Raw genomic sequence first — 23,628 nt, forward strand, 5'->3', positions numbered from 1 at the left:
GCTATCTAAGAACTTTCTGGAATCTATACCCTGAGAGAGTTACGCTATGTCCCCCTTCCCTACAGAACCTAAGTTTTCACTGGGCCTAGCTCAACCCTGAACATGAGCAACAAGTCCTCTATTGGAGAGTGGGTATAGAATCCAAGACAGTTAGGCCCAAGTACAAGAAATGCCAAGGCTTCTTTCTGCTCAAGGAAGGGACCGGTGGCAGCTATTTCTTCTTTTCCAGCATAAAGATGGAAGAGGCTAAAGGGCAGGAGCTGCTGCAGACATGCCATGAGACAGAGGAGCTGTAGCATCTGTCCAATATCCAATACTGTGGGAGACAAGCAAGAAGAAGGAGTGAGAAGAGACAGAAAAGAATAAAGGAGACAGGTGTGGGTGTCAGGGTGTGTCAGCTCACTCCCATGGTCTAAACTGGCCCATGCTATCTGGACCATCCGTGCTGTGAGCTCAGTTCCGTCCTCAAAGACTGCTTTGAACTTTTCTGCCCTGACTGAGGAGAAGTGTGTGTTAAGGGGAGGCGCCAGGACTTAGCCACCAGGCCACATGCTCTCAGATCAACACACAGTATGAAAAAGCACAACCGGCCGCACCCTCTGCCCTCCTGCTCCTGGCATGCCTCCAAAGTCAAATAGGGGACATTCCATTCACAAAACCCTTTCTCTCACCCACAGCTAAATTTCACTTGGATCTGCCCCTAACACAGCTCCTAATTAGCAGGATTGAGTCATCAAAGGAAGAGGAGAAGAAAATCAGCCCTCCAGAGGGCTGATAATAGGCTAGTGTTTCCTAAGTAAGTGCCAAAGAAAACTTCTTTACCTAGCCTTGTCCTGTGTGAGGCTGTTACCCAACAGAAAGGGGAGGTGAGGGAGTCCAACAGGCAGGCCCTGATCATGTAAGCAGGGATCAGCCAATGGGGATGTGAGCAGAGATTTGATGTCATGACCTGGCCTAGGCTGCTGCCCTACCCATGTCACTTACCAGCCCAGAAAAATCAGGATTGATTTTGTTCGCCTTGGAAGAGACAGGCAGTTACTGGAGTGGCTTTCTCTCCTGAGTGTAATTTCCTCACTCCCATGAGAGCCAGCTGGCAAGAGCGCCTTGAGCACTTGAGGATGGAGGACAGAGCCAGGGATGCCAAGTGGCCCAGGCAGTCCACACACCTGGATAGCCAGACAGTGGGTATTGGGAAAGCCCTACAGGATCCTGCAGCTTGTGCAGGGAGTTTATGGCCAGGCATAGGCTTTCAAATGGGAGTCTTTCCCTCCCCAACAGCTGGCTCCAGGAGCTTAGCTTAGTCAGTTCAAAAATCCTCCTACCACAACACAGACCTGCCTAGAGAGGCCTCGGTAAACTCCTTTAACTTCATCTGTCTATACACAAACACATATACGCACGTGCACATGTCTACACAGGCATATTCATATACACATAAAAATACATGTGTATTCAAACATACATACCACATATATACACTGGTACATATGCAGAAATGTAAAGGTATACAAATGTATATAACATTACATATACACATAAATATGCACATATACACATACACACAGATACATTCACACATATACACAAATATAAACATACAACATATACATATACACATATACATATAATTATATGCCCAAACACAGGCACATATAGGTGCATATACATACACACAGATATATAATATATAAATATATGCATATATAAATACACACATGTGTGTATATATATATGTGTATGTATATATGTATATATACACATATATGTATGTGTGCATATATACATATATGTATATGTATGTGTGTGTGTATATATATATATATATATATATATATATATATATATATACACACACATATATGCTGATTACACACAGAGAGTGCACAGGAGCCCAGTTTACTCAAACTGTGGGCTCACCAGGCTTGATTCTGGATCCCTTTTCTAATTTTCCTCTATCAAGTCTTGGTGAAGAATGGCTTATTAAAATAGTCAACCCCACATGTCACTGGCTGTGAAGGTGATTCTGAGAGGCAGCACAGATACACATGGAGTCTGGAAGCCCACAGAGAAGTCTTTGAAGATGAGAACTTATATAGATATTCACTCTTAGAGACTCACATCATAGACACAGGAACTGACACAAAAGAAGGCCATCTATGGCCCAGGTACAATAGTAGGTGAGCTCTGCCCAAGCTCTTTGAGAGTAAAAGGTTTAGATTTCCAACAAGGAAATTGAATACGCCTGATTCTCAGGGGACACACAGATGTGCCTCTAACCCATTATAGTCAGGGCTTGAAAAAGAAGGGCATCTCCTGGGTGTCCATTCTCCTTCATCAGGTTCATCTCACAGGTAGTGCTATTTGCATTGCTAACTAGCTCTTTATTGACAGTTGGATATTGCAAGGCCTATAACTAACTCTTTGTTGGGCTACAGTGAACCTGTCCTGGGCATCTCTTAGTGTAGAGCCCTGCGTTCCAGATGCAAAGAAGTATTACTTATTCAGCTGACAAACATTCTTGGTGACTACACCCTGCTAGGCTGGCACTAGAGACACAGATTTAGAGCAGTTTCATCCTCTGGACCTTGAAAACATGGCAGCATCCTTTCCATATGGTTGTTTGAGAGGCCAGTGCTGTGACCACTGAGCCACAGATGAAGGAACACCCAGGAGGGTCCCATAGGGGACAGAACAGAGCTAACACATGCAGGGAACAAGGTTAGGGAGGAAGGCAAAAATGGAAGAGGCCAAGTAGCATCTAGAAACAGGACTGACTGTGGAGGACCATGTATCCGTAAAAGCCACTATTTACAATGTAGTGATTACTTTAAATTCTCTGAATTCACCACTGCCCAGAGGTCTTACACAGAGGAGAGCCAAGAGAACAAGGGTCTATCCAGCCTAGGAAGGAGGATGTGGAGAACCGCACTGGGGTGTTCTCAAATAACCACAGTCCTTTAGAGGGAACACAATACCCCTTGGCATTGTCCACTTATAACAGGAATTTTACTTTTTCTCTCCATTTACCAGGTAGGCATGTGATTTTGATTAAACCAAGTGACTTACATGAAAGGTGGGCTGCTTAATTACCAAGCAGTATTTTGAATTCAGGCATAAATATGTTCTGATTCTGGAATGTAATATTACAGTCAGCTTTCTAATAACAGAACTGAGAATGGCATAGGAGCTTGGTGTGGGTGGTGAGCCAAGGCCCAACCAGGCAGTTCTCGAGCACAAGAGCAGAGAAACACAGATAGCCACATAAACCAAAGGTCTCTTAGGATCCCTCTCTATGGAGCCCAAGGGGCTGCCGTGTGGTGTGGACAGCATCCACTGCATTGACAGCTGCCTCCCCTCTTGGGAAGGACAGAGGGATCCCTTCTCAGGGCAGGACAAACCTCACCCAAAGTTCCCTCCAGGCTCATACAATGACATCCCCCAGTTGCCTTCTCCAGCCTGAGTCACTTATGACTTACTGACTATAGAGAGATAATTCCAGTGGCCTATGTCCACTAACTTCTCTACTGGATCCAAAGTAGATATGAACCACCCAGTACAGCTTTTTAGCTTCTCAGATGGCCTAAGCTGCTCTGGGTCTGAAGTTTATGTTCTGTCCCAGCCCCAACCTGAAATTCTCTTCACCTAGATGGGCTGCACCTCAAATCTTACCCCTGACATAAGGTCACAGCTTCCAGTCCTACTCTAGTCCCAGGTGTGCCTACATACCTGTTCTACAGTCTCACTAGAACTCCCTTGGTCACAACAGTCAGTCTATAAGGTGCCAACAGCTTCCTGTTATCCTTGGTCCCTCCATTCTTCAATCCCACCGTTACATCTGTAACTCCAGGTACAACCACTGCCAGAACTCCTACTGGTTGACCAGAGCAAGTGAGTAGCCGTCTGTACAAATGCCCTCCACCTCCTAAAGTTGCATGCCCCAAGATTCCCCAACTTCACTGTCTAAAACCTCAATCCCTCTCAGACAGCAGGTCTGAAGTTAGGGTAGATCCCATTTCATGGCTTCCTTCACCGATCTAGAGTACACTGATCTTTCCACATACCTGGATCTCTGTCCTTGGCCAATGTGTCCCCAGCCTCTCTGGTCCTCCATGACCCACTCTGTCTTCATCCTTCTTCATTGACACAGTCTCCCTCACTTTACCTCCTACTGACGGGCACTATGTAATCACTGCTTCCGGCCCCTGCCCTGGTGCTCTCTGAAAGCATCCATGTGGATTACTGACAGGGTCCTTTGGGCTAGACATAGTGATAAGTTCATACCCAGCAGCCTTTGCCTCTCTTGCCTCCTCTTTCTCCTTAACACACACTCCCTTGGTGTCAATGAAATGATCCTCTCAGCTTCCTTCCACCTCCTCAGTCTTATCTTCAGTGCAGTTATGCAACCAGAACACTCGGCTGTTCTCCAGGGACAGAGGAGCCACATCCTGGACTCCTGCCTCACTGATTGGAGCCCTTAGAAGGAGTCTACAGCCATGAGGTCAAACGGACCTGCCTATGGGTGCCCCAGAGGCACTGCAAAGGCAGCAGCATACCTCTTCCCGCAAAGTGTGTGCTTTCCTTTGTGCCCCAAAATGGGGCAATTAATGTGTACAATCAGAAACTTAAAACAAATAAATATACATTAAATCAGCTTGTGAAGCAGATGCAGTTCTTGATGGTAGCAAATATACTAGGCACTGTAGTTTGGAGATCATGATATGGTTAGAAAGCAGAATGATGAGGAATAAGGGAATCAAATACTAGCACATAGAGGTGTAAACGCTGCAGTGGTGTAGGGCATTGGTGGGAAAACTTCCCCGACACCCAGAAGATCAGTGATGGAGCAGGGAAGAGCCCAACCAAGCTGGGATGCAGAGAAGGTGTCCCTGAGGGTGGGCCAAGTGAACAGAGAAGTCTGAAGATGATAAAAGACTCAGAAATTTCTCCTGATCTCATCCTTTGCTGTGGAATAAGGTTCATAGGTTGTAAACCTATGTGCATGAGTGAGAAAGGGAGAAAGGGGGAGTTCTCCTTGTGCTGTCCTGAGACAGACAAGCCCCTAGCATACAAAGCAAGATGTGAAGTTGGATACAGGCACCCCTGGTGAGTTACTAGTATATGCAGCCTCTACTCAGGATAGCAACAGAGAGAGGAAAGAGACGTCACAGGATGGATGCATGGTCTTTAAGATATCCCTCTCAGCCCAGACCAAGGACCAGCCTGGCCATCCATCTGGTTGCTGTAAGCCAGACAGACTCAAGAGGCTCTTGGAGCATGAGTTGATGACTAACCTGGTTGTAGAATTCCTATAAGAAATGCCTGGAGGTAGCTGTGTCATGCTAAGAACAAGGTGTGTGTATGGCGGGAGTGGAGTCAGACTGTGAGCAGCACAGAGAGCCGCCATCTTGAGAGGGCAACACTTGTCTTTGAACATCCCCTTCAAGGAAAGTCTTCCTTGGGAAAGACTTAATGTTTAAAAAGGATAGGTGTTATGTATGAAAAAGAAAAAAAGTAAAGAAAGACAAATCAAGGGAGGGAAACCCACAAATCATATATATTTGACAAAGGGCACAAGCTTTGGACATTCAGGGATCCTAACTGGTCATTTGGTCGGCTTTGCATGAAGTCCCAGTTCAAGCGGGCTGTTTTCCCCTGGTTGCCCACAGTCTTACTAGTAGCATTTAGACCTGTCCAGGGTGAGAAGCCTTTGCTAGGTCCTAACACACTGTTCTGGGGACTGCTAGCTTCACCATGTCTCGAGGCATGGAACTTATGCCTGCTGGTGCAACCTGCAAACACAGGAATTGGGGGTGGGATCTGGACATGATAGCCCTGGGGAGTGCATGTGAGAGCATCAGTGATCTACCACCTGAGGAGCTCTTAGGCTAAGGTGAGGAGCCCTGTTGTGCTGAAAGTCCCCGGTGGATGCTACTTTACCAAACACAGAAAGTCAAGGGCAGGAGAAGAAGCCTGGGACAACCCTGGTCTACCTGACTTCTCTCCTTGCATGGAAAAAAAAAAAAAAACCAAACCACTCATCCCTCAGTACTCTCCCTTTATTATTAAGACTCAGAGCCGGCCAATCACTGTGCAGGACACAAGAGCATCTTCTCCATCCCCTCCATCCCACTGTGGCCCACCATTTCTGACCACCCTCCTTCACTCCTCTCAAAGGGCTCTGTGAGTAGAGCATTGAATTCTGATTCTTTCGATACAACCAAGGCAGCTGAAGGAGCCTCTTCCATACCTTTCTCTACAGCCCTATCAGCAGGGTAGACCTATTACTCTGTTGTCCAGATCTCTCCATCTCCTGGAAGATTAAAAACTCAAGGACCATCTAACTGAGCTGTGTTCTAATATGCCACAGCTCATCCTGACACTCACCACCCTGCCATGTTCTATGCATAGACTTAGGCCTCATGTCTTTTCATGACCCACTCTTTGGCCAGATGTCCCTCCTACCTGGATCATCTTCCCAAGCCCCCCATGCCATACCTATCAAACTTCTAGTCATTCCTCTAAATCCAGCTCACACGAACCTTCTTCGTTTGGACTTCTTGACCCCTCCAGTTCCTCATTGCCAACTCTGTATCACATGAGACCATTGATCTCTCCGGTGTCACAGAGAAGAGATGCACCCTAACTCATCCATGAACATGGTTGGTTTTCAGAGGAGACCATGAGCATCACAAAACTGTTCATCAAAGCTACAGGGTCTGGCCAGGTACATATACACTGACAGAATGAATGAAGAATGTGTCTCTAAGGCAAGCTCCAGGTAAAAGACAGTCCCAGCCCTTCTGACTGCCAGCCCCTTCTTTGTGCTCATGGCCTCTCTGCAGCCTGTGGGCACTGCTGATCCCTAATATACTATAAAGGCATTAGCTTTAATGTCCCCTTTTCTGACACATCTATGGCTTGTATTGATTGCCTGAGAGCTAGCTTTCTGGAAGGACTAGGTCAAGAGATGCTCCACACCACACAAAAAGGAGCATCTCAGGTCTGAGACCCTGTGGTGCTGCTTTCTAGAAAGGCAGTGTACCCTGCATTTGCTCTGTGCACTGCTACCCACATGTATGGCTCTAGGAAAGCCCTGTACCTCCCAGCCACCTTATGGAACCAAGACCTCTCCTGCAGAAAGGAAGGATGCTGGTGTGATACTTACCCCAGAGGCAGGGTTGGCCGTCCATCCCAACTCTGCAGTGGCTGTCCTTGTGTCCATCAATGTTTCTGCAAATCAGAAAGAGAATAGAGCATGAAGCTATGTGTCATAGTAGCTGGTACCAGAAATAGTCTTGGGTATCTTCACATCCAGGCTCAGACCCATGGCAGACCTCATGGTCTTCTCTCCAGGACTTCCCAGTTGCCTATGCCTTGATCTACTATCTTGGCATATCCAGCATCTACTCACAGTACATTACTTGACTTTCTCAGGGCCATGCTGACCTGGTAACCAAACGACAAGCCTTTCTCTAGCCTTTCTGAACCCTCTGTGTGTCCTCTTCCTTTGCCCCCTACTGCTTCTCCAGCCTCACCTTTCCCCAAGAACTCCCCAGCCTCCTCCAAGGTGTCCCTGTTAATGTCCTTAAAAGTTCTCAGACTGTTCACCTAAATATTGACATTCCCACAAGTCTCTCTGCCCCTGGACCAGACATATGCCCACCCTCTCCCCCAGTAACCTGACAGGGGCTTAGGCAATTTGACAAAGGACAGATCCAAAACAGAAATGCAGTTTCAAGACCAGTACCAATCTAGATAAACATTTTTTTAAATCTCCTGTTGGCCTTCTTAACCTCTTGCTCCTAGCTCATTCTGTTCCTACCCCCAGGCAATAGCTGATCTATTATCATTAAAAGTAAAAGTCATTGTCTTTAATTATATAGTGTATACTGCTTTTTTTCTTGCTGCTTTCAAGATAATAGTTTTAAGAAAAACTCACATTTTGAGAATATTATAGGTTCTCCTTTGTTATTGTTTTGTTGGTATTTGGGGGAGGAGAATTTTTTGAGCTAGGGTCTTGTGTTGTTCAAGTTGGCCTTGAACTCACAATCCTCCTCACTCCAGTTCTCAGTGTCCATAGAACATGCCTGTATCACCAAAGCAACTTCATTCTTTCTCATTGCTAAGTGCAATCCCATTTTATGAACACACTTCAATTTTTACATGTGTTTATTCTCTTCCAAATCAGGGCTATTACACAAGAGTAAGAGAATCCAACTCATTCCAAACCTTCAACATTGCATACTTTGCAGACTGTGTCTTCTTCATGGCTTGATAATGTTCCATCCTCTCTCTCTTTCTCTCTCTCTCTCTCTCTCTCTCTCTCTCTCTCTCTCTCTCTCTCTCTCACACACACACACACACACACACACACACACACACACTCCTTTCAACTCCATTCATCTACCAGTGGGTGTGTTGGTTGATACCACATTTTGGCTATTGTGAACAATGCTGGAATAAACATAGCATATACATGCTTCTCTTTGACACAATGATCCCGTTCCTCTTTTAATACATACTCAGACATGGGGTTGCTGAACAATATGGTAGTCATCGTTTGCTTGTTTTGAGAGCCACCCATTCTATTGCCCATAGTGATCTTACTCAATTACATTCCCACTAGCAGAAACTAATAAAGTCACCTTTCTATCATTTCCCACCGGTGTCTGCTTTCTGTCTTCACCATGGCAGCCATTCATCACAAGATGAGATGATAATTCAATGTTGTTTTGGTTTGCATTTCCCTGAGGATCAGTGAGGCTGAACATGTGTTCATGAGTTATGAGTCTTCATACATGTGTGGGTGAACAGCTTAACATGTGTGTATGTGTGTGTATATGTGTGTATGTGTATGCATATGTGTATATGTGTGTAGGTGTATGGGTATGTTGGGGTGCATGTGTGCATGTGTAGAATTCAAACTCCTCCTCATGCTTATGTGGCAAATGACTTACCCACTGAGCTATCTTCCCAACCACTGTACTTCTTTCATGTGCTACTGTTAATTTTTGCATCTTCCCATGAGATATGTCTATTCATTATGTCTGCTTCTTATTAACTAGACTTTGTCTGGGGGGTGAGTGGATTGAGTTCACTAGACATTTTCCCCATATGTAAGGTCTCTCTCTGTCCCTCCACCCTATTGTTTCCTTTGCTTTGTGGAGATTTCTTTGTTGGACAGAATTCCATCTGTCTGTTTTTGCTTTTGCTTCCTCTGCTTTGGGTGCTTTTTCCTCATATATAAACCATCTCTGCCTATGTCAAGGCATTGAAATATTTCCTCCAGGGGTTTCATGGTTTCATGGCTTTGATATTAACTTCAGTTGGTTTTCATGCCCTCTGAGATGTGGGAATCTACTTTTATTTTTCTGCATATGTACACCCATCTTTGCCAGATTCATCTATTGAAGAGTCTGTCCTTTCTTCAACAGGTGCTCTTGAAGCATTTGTCAAAGGTTAGCTGGCTGTAATAAGTGGATTCCTCTTTTCAGGGTTTTCCTTTCTAGTCCATGGCTCTGTATCTGTTTTGTATTATGCTGTTTTGATTACTATAGCTTTGTGGCCTGTTTTAGAGACAATCATTGTTGAGAACAAAAGGGTAGATGCATGTAGCTAGTACAATAAAACATTTTATTATGCCGAGGGCCATCACACAAGGTTCACACTCTAAACTCCTAACTACTGTCCTAAGCCTGCCTCCCCAAGGCTGCTCACTTGTTTGATGTATCTTAGCTGAAGGTGAAGTCCAGTCTCTAACAAAAGTCTTTAATTTGAGAGTCTTCAGCCACGGGGAAGATCAAGGTGGTGTCTCTCCAGATGTGCATAGCATAACACTGTTCATGGTCTCTACTTATATATTATCCAATGGGCATCATGAGGCTCTAGGACTGTTTCTTGGTTATCTTGATGTTACGGAGTTCTGTTATCAAGTGAAGCCTTGGATATAGTGGCGATTCTGACTAAGCTATGTTTACATGTCTAAAAGGCATTTCTTCTATGCTCAGTTACACACATTATGATACCATCCACTGTGCTTTTTTTCCACAACATTGCTTTAGGTGTCCTGAATCTTGTATCTTTCCATACGAATTTTGTGATCATCTTTTCTAGCATTGTAAAAAATGTCATTGATATTTTGATGAAAACTAACTATATCGAGTTTGTGACTGCTCTGAGTAGAACGGACATTTTGACAAAAGTGTCATATTCTCCTAATCTCTGAGCAGGAATTGTCTTTCTGTTTTATGCGATGCTGGTATTTCTATAATGCTTTTGGAAGACTAGTCTAGTGATGGTGTGAATTTCATCAGTTTTGCTTGTCTAGAGATATCATTTCTTCTTTCCTTCACTTCCAAAGATAAATATCTCTGGGTATAATATTCTTGGTTGGAAGACTGTTTTTATCTTTCTGAATTTTGAATGTATCATATCATTCCTTCTTAGCCTAGAAGATTTGTGCAAAGGAAACTCTGCTGTTTGTCTACCTCAAGGGGTGGAGAAGAGCCCTGCTAAATATGATCTATCACTTCTCAATGTCTTTAAAATTCTGTCTTATAATTTTCATAGTTTGAATCTGAGCACCATGGAGAAGGCCTTTGTAGGTCAAATCTCTTTGAGGTCTCTTGGGCTCCCTGGATCTGGACGTCCATATCTCTCCCAGGGTTAAGGACATTTGCTACTATCACTGAACATGTCCCCTGTGTCTTTTCCATCCCTTCCCCTTTCTTGAACACTGATAATTCCGAAAATAATTTGGACAATGGGCCTCCAAAAGTCCTAACTCTTGAGGCCAGGCAACCCCACCACATCCCCTGTTTTTCTGAGCTGGGATGTTTCAAAAGACTCGGCTTCCAGTTCAGAAATCCTTCCTTCTTACTGATGTAGTCTATGGGTGGGGCTCTTAACTCTGTTTTATATTTGACTTGACAGGTTCTTCCTCTCCAGCCTTCATTTGGTTCTTCCCAACAGTCTCTGTCCTCCACTGTATCCCTCATTCATGTTGTGAGTTGGTTTCATAACTCGTCTGTTAGTATTCTCTTGTATCTCAGTGACGGTCCCTGCAAACATTACTCTGAATCGAATGTCGGCATCTTATCATTTTCCTTTTCTTCTGAGTCCTTTGCTAGAGAGTAGTGGACTCCTTGGGAGGCATTGTGTCTCTGTGCTTCTTTATATTTACTGCGTCTCTACTTCGATGTTTGCACATCCCAAAGATTATGTGTCTCCTTCAATTGAAGGGCAACCTTCATATGAACATCTTTCAGCTGAAGATGTTTCTTAGTGTAGTCGTCTGGTAGACTAACTTGGATTTACTTCCAGGTAAGTGCCGCAATACAGTCTCTATATAGATTCTTTGGCTAGAATCAATAGCTTTTAAGATGGTGCATGTGACAGTGGGGCCCATCTGATTTCAGATGGAGCAGGGACAGTCTAGCAGCCACGTGGATGTAGTGATTGGTGCATAGAGCAGCCAACAACTACACAGATGCTCTGGTGATGAGAATGGCTATCCCAGGCATGAAAAATTAAGTGACTGATTCCTTAGGCCCCGCTGGGATGAGCACCTCTGTCACTGGTAGTCTCCTATAATGGCAGTGGTAGCACTAGGAACATGGAAAGTATGGAGGAATGGGTCCCTAAACCCCACTGGTCATGAGCATTGCTGGCAGCAGAGGTCCACTGAGAAGCATGTCCTCGGGAAACCACAACAGGTAGCAGTGATGTACGCTGGTAACAGTAGTGAATGGAAGGGAGGCATGAGGAGGACAGGCCCAGGTCCCAGAAGGCAAGTGCTTTGTTTCCTGGGGTCTTAGGGCTGGCAACACATGCCCTGTTGAACCACAAGCCCCTGTTGTAAAGGGCACTGCATGGGTTTGGGTGCTGGAGACACAGTTGAACTGCTGGGTCTACTTGGGGTCATGAAGCTCTCATTCTTTGTACAAATTTGGGAGGCTGTCTGTGGGGCACCCAGGATGGGCATAGGCAGAAGTTTACATTCCCACTGGGGAAAGGCATATGAAGTCCTCTGTCCTGAAAAGGGTGATGCTTCCATCACTCGAGTAGCCAATGGAGGAGCAAGGAGAGGAGGCCCCACCCCAATAGTCATCTCCCTAGCAGGGGTGGAGGGTCCTGGTTCCTACTGTTCTTTGCCTGTCTCTGGGCAGCCATCCCAGCTCTCTCTGTCTCACAGGGCTTCATTCAGTCCCCTCAGCATCCACTTCCCTGTGGTGTCTGGGAGGGGAGGCAAGCACTCTCCACTCCTATCCAGCCACTCTTGGGTCTCCTCAGAGTTCTTTTTATGTCCCAGACTTGGGTGCATTTTCATATATACACTCTGTAAATATTTACCCCTGTTTAGGTGCTTGCGTTTTGTCTTCTCAAGAGCACAAGTGTTTGGTTTTGACAATGCCCAATTCATCAAGTTTCTCTTTCATACTCTACTACCCTATCTGAGAGTTCATTGCCCAGCCGAAAGGTTCAAAGATTTTTTCACCAAATACTTTTGAGTTGAAGTTTTTGGGATATCATAGAAGTGATAAGGTGATAAGCCAATATGTGTGTGTGTGTGTGTGTGTGTATATATATATATATATATATATATATATATATATTCATTAAATTGTTCCAGAGGGGTAACTTTCCCTTCTTACACAAAGTCTTGCTTTGTTGCCCAGGCTGACCCAGAATTCCTGAGCTCAAGTGATCCTCCTGCCTCAGCCTTCTGAGTAGCTGAGATGGCAGGTGTGTGGCTCACCCCCCCCCCCCGAGTAATATCTTTGACAATCCACTTGTGTTGCTGGAGTTGTCACACACATCCAGATTCCCCAGCGTACATGCAGATCAACAGCACAGCACAGCTCAACCCAGCTGCAGAGATGCAGAGCTCACAGGGGTGGGTAGATACAGATGATGCTTTTATTCCCGCTGGCCTCCCATTGCCTCCCCTACCCCATGAGAACAGCTATTCCTTATTCACTGCTTCAGGGAAAAGATCAGAAGACAGAAAGCTGTGTTACAACATCTTTGGACTTAAAGGAACCAAGAGTCAAGGCAGGAACTAAAGGTTTAAGGAGAAACTGGAGGTGACATGTGGAAATGAAACAGAGAGACAATGATGACTCTATCATCACTGAGAGGCTTCAGGGTGCAAAGGGCTTATTACGCAAGCACGATGAACTAGAGTTCAGATTCTCAGCAGCTATGTAAAAGCAGGTCACATGTCCATAATATTAGCACTGGGGAGGCATCCTGGTGACCTGCGGGCCAGAGTGTCTAGCCAAAATGGTAAGCTCCATGATCTGTAAGAAATGCTGTCTCAATAAGGTGAATAGCAGTAGAAGACACACAACATAGACCTCTGGACTTCACACATGTATGCATATTCAACTATACATTGAATAAGTGGAGGGGGAGGAGGAAGGGAGAAGGAGGAGGAGGAGGGGGAAGAAGAAAAGGAAGAAGAGGAGGAGGAAAAGGAGGAGGAAGAGGAAAGAGAAGGAAAGGGAAGGAGAAGAAAGGAGAAGGAAGAGAAGAAGGAGAAGGAGGAGAAGGAGAAGAAAGAAAAGGAGAAGAAGGAGAAGAAGGGGAAGAAGGGGAAGAAGGAGAAGAAGGAGAAAGCTGCCTGCACCAGAGCCCAAGACAGAGTTCCAGACACAGGGCCCTGGGCACCCTCATCCCAACATGCAAAACCACAGGCAATGGCCTTCACTGCTAATGGCTACTATAGGAGCCTCCAAGAAGCCTGGGGGCCTGAGCAAGTCTGAAGTACCACAGAGAAGCATCTTCATGGACCACAAACAAGGGCTAGGCAGTCAAGAGGAGCCTATGCAGAATGCATGCCATGTAGATATCTATAGGACCAGGACCAACAGGACCACAGAGAGACTCCCCCGGCAACTTGGCAGTGTGGGCCATACCTGGAGCACCACTAGCCTCTCTGCCCATGGTGGATTTGATGACGCACATTCGGAAGCTGCCTGGGAGAGGGAGAAGCTCCATTTTCCCACCCTCTTTGGACCTCAGTTAGGGTTGAGCCTGGTGCTATCACAAGCCAAAACCAGCAGAGCATCTTGAGTTTGTTTTCCCCGCCGACTGCCACCAGCTGGGGTCCTTGCAAAGAGCAAGCCTCCCTTTTCTTCTCATCTCCACTTCACAGCACTAATAGCGCTCATAATGACACCGCACATTTACATAATACACTCCTCAGAAGGTACTCCAGGAGCCCCCGTAGGAGCTCATCTCCGTGATCATTAAAATATCTCTGCCAGGTGGGTCTGAAGCAGGAACCAAAGTACCCATGAGACGGAACAGCAAACCGTGGCGCAGAGAGGGCTGCTACTTTCTGAAAAGTCACACAGCTTCCCACCTTAACACGGATGGATAGCCTTAAGTGCCCCTCCAGCCCCCCCCCCCCCCCCCAGATCTGGAAGCTCCCTGTAGCTCTGGGATTGAGGAAGGAGTCACGTGGTGCTTTCTCTTTGGACCACAAAGCCACCAAAGCTCCGAGAGAGCAAATCGATACTAACCACAGAATTTCACTGGAAAAGTGCTGGGAATGATGGTGGCAGAGGAAACGGGGTCTAGAATGGAAACTAAGAATGGGATTTCATTTCCAAACCTTCCAGGGACTCCTCTGTTCTGTTAATTCCATAAATACAACCTCTGTCTCCATAGTTGTCATAGGCACCCGCTTTAGACGGTAATTGAATCTGCTTATAAATCGTATTTTCCGTGCATCCTACTGGACAGAAGTTGCAGCAAGAGGCATCCATCTCCTTACATCCTGCCCAGTGTGGAGAAAGAGGACCACTGCCCCAGGAACCACCCCCTCTGTGTGATTAAGGTTAGTTGTTCTTCTGGAGCGGGGAGCTCCTGATTACAGCTTTCTGCTCTGGTGGGGGCCGAATAAAAGTGATTTGGGGAAGGTTTACATCTCCCTGGAGAGGAAGGGAGCTCTCATTTGCATTTATAAAGCATATTGAGAGCTCTGGCAGAAAGTTATGGTGGAAGCACAATTAAATATTTACCGTCACTTCTGCTCTCAAACAGTGGCACGGGGACCAGACCAGCTGGAAGGGCATGTGTTGTTGTCAGATCCAAAGATGCCTGCAGGGGACAGGGCTCTGGGACCCGTGCCCATCACCTCCTAGGCTCCGCCTCTCTGGGAGCTCATGTATAATGTGGGAAATCAACACTGGGTCTGGGAAGATGGGTCCAGGACCCAGCTCTCACCCACTGCCATCTTCTCTGAAGGATGGGGTCTCTTAGGCAAGATAACGAATGGGTCAAGAGGAGATACAACAGTGTTATCACTGCTGTAGTAACTTGGTCATTCCCAGCTTATATTCTGGGTCTATGGGGACAATCTGAAGCACTGGAACCTACAGGGTGCCCATGGAGTATTTCTAGAAAGGCAATGACACATTTCCATCCTGCCTCCAACCCCCCACTGCCATTTTCCTTGCATTACTGAAAGAAGAGGAGTTGGTGGTATATGTTGAGGATACAGGGCTGGATGAGAATGTGTGTGTCGGTTGAGCTCACGGATGGTAAGTAGTGATACCTGGATCCCTGTTCTGGCTGCACACAAGAGAGTTCAGGGCAATGTGCAAGGGTTTTCTGCACAGGGCATGAGTGTGTCTGTCTCGGTGAGCACGGCTGATCTCCTTGACAAGGTGAAGTAGATCAGCTTTGGGAAAGGAAAAAAAAGTTACCATTTAGTATCCCACCAGCCCTTTCAACAGGAACCGGGGTGTGGCTTTCAGATCAACACTGGGAGAGGCAAAGGCAGGTTGAAGGGAACTGAGTGGGAATCCCCTCAAGGAACAGCAGGCCAAAGTGGGAGGCAGACAGGAGCTCTGGCAAGAGCCGGACTGACCAGCAGGAAGGAAGTTGCAAGGAGGAGCCTGGCAGGATGAACGATGGCAGGATGTCCCCTCAGGGGACATTCTACTTTAGGGCTTTCAGCACAGGAACTTCATGACCCACCCAGCACCCAGTGGGCCATGTGCAGGGGTCCTGGTGGAGAGACCACTTCTAGTGCCTCTATGGGAAGAAAAAGGCAGGTGCCGCCTGGCTTTGCCAGCAGTTTCTCTTTCTGTCTCCATTGGCATCTGTGGATATATTGATATTTGAGGGGGAATTAGATACCTGTCGTGATAAAAAGAGAGATAAATAAGCTCTCTTTGTTCAGGCCAGCCATTCTTTTTTGGAGAGACATAGATTAGACATTCAGTTGATTTACAATGTCCTTCCACGGTGGTAACAATACACACGGGCGTAGAAGGATGAGAGAACAGTAGCTTCCGGTTGTTTCTGAGGCAATGCCTGGTGTGTACTTGACAAGACAAGCTCACCAAATACGAGTCAGGGCCAGCCACCATGCTGTCCTTTCCTGACAGCCCACAAGAGTCCTGAACCTGGGAGCCACAACATGGTATGCTTCACAAACCAGGCTCCTGTCCGCTGGACACGAGAACCTGAAAGTCTTGCCCTATGGCAGACATGACTTGCGCAGCCTTAACTCTCCTTTGCAAAGAATCATAGAAGGAGACTGTGAGACGGTGGCAAAGGGGGTTCAAGTATCCTTGGACAAAAGTTTTTGAAGAGTATGTGGGGGTGGGGCCCAGTGCAGACTCCAGAAATAAAATGAGAACAGCCAGACAAGGCAGTCCTCAGGGAGCTTGGAGCCAATCAGGAAACAGAAACTAACCCAATATTCACACAAGTAAATCTTCAGTTCTATCCTCAATGAAGGAAAGGAAGGTGGTATGCAGGGACACTTGTGAACAATGAATTTCAAAAGAGTAGAGTCATGGGTAAGCACACCCAAGCCCTGGTAGGCAGCCGGCATTTGTACCGTTTCCTTTCCAGTTCTTGGCTCTTAAAAGCACAGGGACATGGATGGTGACAAGGACGACAACTACTCTACTTGCTCTCTTTCACACACACACACAAGCATACACAGACACATGCACGCATGGTACCTACAAATATGCACAGGCTCACATACACAGCCTTAAGCCTAGCCCATGCTGGCCCATATAAGGTGACTCTGCAACTCCAGGGTGCACTAGGGGACATGAGTGAGCACAGTTAAGCTTTCTGCCTTTCCCAGGGACCTCCATGCTACCCCAGACCAAGGCCTACATACTGGGCATGCCAGCCTCAGCCCTACATATTGGACAAGCCAGACTTGTTAGCTCCTGAATGGCATCTGCCAAGCCCTTCCGATATTCCATGGTCCCCTGAATTCTCAGCTCCTTCAGCAGGGTCTCATCACCAAAGATAACCACATCTAATCTCCTAACACATTTAAACCTCCCTGTGGTAGTATGACTGACCAGCTGTGATTTGGTCCCTATTTCTCTGTATTGGCTCAAAATGAACCCAGGAAGAAGCTTTGTTAGATCTGAGATTGGGATAGGGTTGGGTGATTGTCAACTGTTAAGTGTACCTCTGGTCTGAGGCCTGGGCCCAGTACAGCTGCAGAGGCTAGAGTAAGAACATTCTCCAAGTAGGTTTCCATGTCCCACCTCCAACCATGGGCCCACCCCATCTAAATCTCTGTATTCATTCTCCCTTGTCTATATCCTCTTCCTCCATAACTTCCCTCCAAACTTTCCTATCACCCTCCCCTAGCTCCTGTGCCTTTGATAGCTCAGAGGTATTTGTATGTGTAAAATATATATGTTCATGTTTGTGTATGGGGATGCACACATACGTGTATGCAGGTACACATACAGGTCAAAGGTCTCTCACTGAGCCAGGAGCTCAGTGACGTAGCTGTCCATCAAGCTGCAGAGATTCGTCTCTGCTTTTCCAGTAATAATTACAAATGCATCCCACCACAGTATTGCCTGGATTTTTATGTGGTGCCCAAGATCTTCATTCTTGTACACCAAGCACTTTACAAAAGTCCAAACTGGTGTTTGCTTTTGATGTCTTCATTTTTCCTTAGTTTCCTACCAAATCATTCATCAACGTCCATTACTTCTTCCTTTAGGGCATCCATTTCCTCCTCCTGCCTCATTTCCATTCCTTGCAACCCGCGTCCTGACTCTATCCCTGTATGCTGGGACCCACCTCCTCCGTGATGTTTCACCAGATGCCCCATCTGAACTGGACTCTATGCCATTGACATCCTCACTGTCTGCAACCAATGTAAACCACACACAAAAAATAGTTTTACCCAACATCAGGCCCTATGACCACAGAGTGATGTCACTATCAAGTGTTTGTCCAGAGGAAATAACTACCAGAGAAAGGTGGAAGGAAGGCCCTATTTCATGAGGATGTTTGCCACAGAATTGTCTACAATTGAGACTATGACAGTAGTCTATCCTCAAACATATACCAGCCCAGTGCTGTACATGTGAATGCAAGCCCCCAGACATATATCAGAAAATAGCTGGTGTGCCCCGAAGATGCAATCCAAGGGATGCTTCAACTGGGAGGCATACTGAAGCAGGGACAGAGTGACAAGAAGCATGCTCTGCTGGGACAGGCATGTTCCTGTGTCATTATGTTGTCTTACAATACCAGAATTCAGAAACACGGATTTCAAGTATCTTCTAGAAACACCTCTTCCACCTTTGCCCTCCCTACTTTGTGATTTTCAGACTCTCTGTTGCCTGGATGATTGTTACTGACGTCTGCACTTCTGAGACCCCTTTGGTCCAGAGATATCTCCTCCAAATGGATCCCCAAAGCAAAGCCTGGTCCCACTTCCTGTCATTCCTGCCATTCTACCTTCCTGGGGTGGCCTCTTGGTTCTTGGCACCCACTGAAATAGTGGGTCTTATGGTTTGCCCTGGCTTGCCCGTGAAGGTCCACTTTGCTCTGAGTCACTCTCATTTCCTCAACCCCTGGTTTGAGTTATTATGTTTGAGCACCAAGAGAGGAGGGGTAGGGCTGTGACTTTGGCTCTGAGTTTCATGTCCTGCCTGCTTCCTCCACCATAAGCAGTCAATAAACCTGACAGACACAGGTTCAATTCCCAGCAGCGAGCAAACTAAAACCCAGCTAGGTCCCAAAGGCCTCCTCCTCTCTAACAGAGCACAGCACCCCTGCCCCCAGCCAATAGGAACATGCCCAGAAAGAAGCTCAGCATCAAGTACACTCATTTGACTAACACTTACTTGCCAGCTTCACCAAGTGTAAACCTTAGGCAAATGGAAGCTATTATTATGCATGTCTCCCCTGATTGATGGGTGGTAATGGCCAGCAAGGAAGAGAAACAAGCCTGAGTAAACTGAATGAGCCAATCCAACCCATCTGTTGAATGACTGACGTATTGAATGAGTCTGAACAGGCATTCAAATTGGAAATACAAACTGTGAAATTTGCTCTTTTAAAGGACACACAGATCTGCACAGTCCTCCCCACAACGCCTTTCTCCTTCTGTCTCTTTTGCGTTCCAAGGTACAATTCATTATGGTAAATAAAAGAAGCCACAGCTTACATGGGTCACAGCACAGTGACTCAAGGGTTGGGGTAAGCTCCAGCTCTAGCACTGGTTCACATAGAGGCTCAGGAGGAAGCAGGAAGCCCTTGGCAGAGTTCCAATGCCCCTCCTACCAAGGACCCTTCCAGCCAGGCATCCAGAGAAACAGACTTGTACCCGAGGAACAAGGTTGAGGTGGGGTACTAGGAAGTGCCAAAATGCCTTGGAAGGGCTCTGTTCTCTACCCAGCCCAGCCTTGGACATGGTGTGTGGCTTACAAGGAACTGCTTTTTCTCTGGCTCAGAGGGTCTCCTAGGGCTCCAAGTTCTGATATATAAGAAACATAGCAGGCAATTAAAAGGAACCTCTGTCCCAGGGTGACCTCCATATCCAGAGTCACCTGTACGACTGGACCCCATGGTGGTGTGGGATTGAGTAAACTAGTGGTGAAGCAGGAGGCAGGAACTTCACTAGTAAGTTACGGAGCTGAATAGAAGAGGTTTGCTAGAAATGCTGTAACAATAGACCTCTACCCAACTGACTTAAGACAATAGAAAGATTCTGGAGGCCAGAACCCTTGCAGTAAGCTGTACAGAGGACCACAGAGGCATTCCTTGCCTTCTCGGCTGGTTCTTGGTACCCTTAGTTGTTGGTGTTTTGCACCTACACAAGTCCAGACTACCTTCAGCCTGGCCATCTCTCATTTCATTTACTATGGGCATTTTATAAGAACACACCAGTCATGCTATAGAGGAATGTACCCAACTCTGGTATGAATCAATCTTAACTAATATCTGCAAAATACCTACTACGACTTTACTAGCTGAAGTCACACTGCCAGGTACAGGAGGTTAGGACTTTATCTCCTCCCTACCCCTACCCCCCCCCCCCCCCAGGAAACACAAATCAGCTCATAACAAGAGGGGTAAGACATTTGAAAATACGGTTGTTAGAAGTCTCCCATCCGAGCTGGGCGGTGGTGGCATACGCCTTTAATCCCAGCACTTGGGAGTTCAAGGCCAGCCTGGTCTACAAAGTGAGTTCCAGGACAGCCAGGGTATACAGAGAAACCCTGTCTTGAAAAACAAACAAACAAACAAACAAACAAACAAACAAAAGTCTCCCATCCAATACAAGGGTCCCAGGCAGATGTAAATGAGGCTAGGTATCGCCTTCAAAGTCTTCCATACTAGCAAGCAAAGAGTTGTTCTTCTCCATTTGTTCCATCAACCGCTCCCCACCTTGCTCTATCCTGGGAAGCACTTCCTCACCAGGGAAGCACAGGCAGGGATTGACAGGCCACATGTGCATTCCCAGCTCCTCTTCCATAACTGCTGAGGTCCAGTAACACGGCTCCCTGGCCTTCCTTGCTAGTCAAGCCTACAGATGCTGAAGGCCCAGGACTGTTGCTAACATCCATGGGGCACACCATCTTTGTTGTCTTTAACTCTAAGCAAGCAAACCCTTATAAAAAATATTGTTATGAGACTTTACACAGGGAAGAGATGAACAAATATCTATTTACCCCAGATAGGTCATCGTAAATGATGATACACCAAAGAAATGATTAGACCTAAGTCTCATTGGTTGAACCAGTGAATGCACTGGGGTTAGTTACAAGGGCCTAGATGAGGGGTTACTTATGGAAACACAGTTAAACCAAAGGTAGCTGCATCTCTGAAAAGCAGACCCGGAGACTTCCTGAGTCAGGTAAGCTGCATGACCACCCCATCCCCCAAGGGGGAAATGACTGTACAACATCATCATTACTTTCCCCTGAGTCACCTCTTCAGACTTTACCATTTATTTCTTCCAACCACCTGGGATTTCAATAGGTAGCCCCTGTTAGGCAGCACCTACATCTTAGGTGCCCTCTTCATCTAGTCCTGCAGCTCTCTATGCAAGAGAACAGCCGCTTGACAGCATCTTGACCATATTGGACTCAAAGCAGGTAGATCTTTGAGCCTTAGTGCTGACACTGTCTGCTTGTATCACCTAGGCAAGTTACTCAAACCCCTAAAACCCATGTTCAGTCACCCACTCAGTGAAGATAACACTATAGCAATTGAGGAGCGTCAATGGAACTGATACCAAGCACTTACTATATAGCCTCTGAGACGTTCTCTACGGTCTACAAAGAGCAGTTGAGTTAGAGCACATGACTTGGAATGAGAAGCAAAGTCTCTCCATGGCCCAAGTGCTTGAACTTAACCTGTTTCCTGAGACTCTAACCCCATTGCTCATTCTGAAGGGTAGGCGTGGGCTCTGCCTTCAAACCCACTTCAGTAGCCATAGTTGGTTGAGAAACCACACTCGGACATTCAGTGATGCTCTTTAACTGAGACATGGAGGTTTGTTGTAGACTTCACCACCCCCACACATTGCATGTGGCAGGGTTCTGGGATAAGGTCACAGCTACAGCAACAGCCTTCTCTAATGGCCACTCTCAAAAAACAAGGTGACCCTGTGTGGCCTCACCTGGGTGTGAAGCAGTGGAGAAGACCACCAAGAAGGAGCCCAAAGAGTCTTATAGTCTGTATCCCAACCTATGACATTCAGAGAGGCTTAGGAACAGCACTGGGTCTTTTGGGCTCCAGACACTGTCTGCAATTTAGAAGAATGGTTATACTACAATAATAGCAATCCCAATACTACCCTGCTCTGTGCCCTACCTCTTCATCCTCCTTGAAAGGGGCTCCTCAGCTAAGAGACCAGGAGTTGTCTGTGGCATCCCACAGCCAGACCTAAAAAGACCGCAGCCTCTTTCCAGGGCTGGAGTCTTTCCAGGGCTGGAGGAAGAGGCTTGCTAAACTAGCTGGAAGTGAACATCAATGCAAGAGCCCAGGGCTGTGACATGTGGGTTTGATGGGTACAGAAGGTAATAGATCTCCACACTATACAGAACCCACAGCCTGCCTTGCCCGCTGAGTGGCAGGGCAAGCAGCTATAGCTAAGAATAGCGTGATTCCCGTGGTCTGATGCTTCCTGCTGGAAAAAGATGGCTGGAGAATCAGTAGTTTGAGAACAAAAGAGTCATGGGCCCATATTGTTCCCAACTAGCAACTAAAAATCAAGACTCTACCTGCATCCACAGCCTTTGGGAAGAGGGCAAGAAAGTAGCTGAATAGTTCCGCAGAATTTTCCAAGAGGCCAAAGTCAGGACAATGTTTCAGAACAATGGCAGCCTGGCACCTGAGGTGCCTTCCCAGATGCAAGCTGCCAATCTTCAAGCAGCTTGAGGCTGTCAATGCTATCTCACAAGGAAATCAATCCCAGAGTCCTCTTAGGTAGAATCCCAGTGCAGGGCCTAGCCATAGAAAACAGCTTTCTTGAAAGGCTGGAACCCAGGACTCTACAGCCTTCTACGCCCAGGCAGAACCTGCTCATCTGGTGTGCTCCCCTCCACTGAAGCTGTCTAGCTTTCTCTCCTGTGGCCTGCTCACCCATAGCATAACTTCCCACCTCCATGAGATTTTTGGATGCACCCTGTGAATGCAAGAATTGATAGCTTCTCTCCTACCAAGAATGCCAGAGTGAGCTAAAAAAGGAGGAGGAGGAGGAGGAGGAGGAGGAGGAGGTGGTGGTGGTGGTGGTGGAGGAGGAGGAGGAGGAGGAGAAAAAGGGAGGGAACGAAGGAAGGAAGGAAGGAAGAAGGAAGGGAGGGAGGGAGGGAGGGAGGGAAGGAAGGAGGGAGGAAAGAAGGGAGGAAGAAGGAAGGAGAAGAGCAAAGAAGAGAAGAGAGAAAAAAAGAAGAGAAGAGAAAAGGAAAAAGAAAAAGGGGGGAAAAAGAAGAAAAGTGGAAGGCAGCTGTTTAGGGCACAAATCTCCCAAAGGGCCATGGTCCTCTGGTTCTTTTTTATTTCTGTCTTAGCTCCCTTTCCAATTTATTCTCTTCTCAAAAGATGATCAGACACCCTCTCAAATTCAGATGCATCTTTCTAATATCTAAAGATACGTTGCAACCAGAGAACCACATAGTGGATCTTTAGGCCTTTTTAGCATCGAACATCTGGCCATAGAATGTCAATAGGCACAGGCATGGCAGGCCTCAGAAGCCTGGATACCCACACACAGTCCCAGACATCGGGTGCGTTGAACCAGATTGACAGCAAAGTTTCTTCCCAGACCCACCTCAAGTTACTTCAGGTCATACCCCTCTGTCCAATCCAGTCATCATGGGT

At 46.6% G+C, this 23,628-nt stretch overlaps 1 protein-coding gene across 1 annotated transcript in view; it reads right to left on the minus strand.

The window, feature by feature from the left end:
* Ephb1 (EPH receptor B1) overlaps window positions 1–23,628 on the minus strand; it is a 431,927-nt gene that overhangs the window by 297,884 nt on the left and 110,415 nt on the right. The window contains exon 2 of the mRNA XM_021171331.2: window positions 7,166–7,230. Coding sequence (XP_021026990.1) covers window positions 7,166–7,230 — 65 coding nt within the window. The remainder of the gene's footprint in view (window positions 1–7,165; window positions 7,231–23,628) is intronic.

Source organism: Mus caroli, chromosome 9 (assembly GCF_900094665.2).
Source record: "Mus caroli chromosome 9, CAROLI_EIJ_v1.1, whole genome shotgun sequence".
Taxonomy (NCBI): domain Eukaryota; kingdom Metazoa; phylum Chordata; class Mammalia; order Rodentia; family Muridae; genus Mus; species Mus caroli.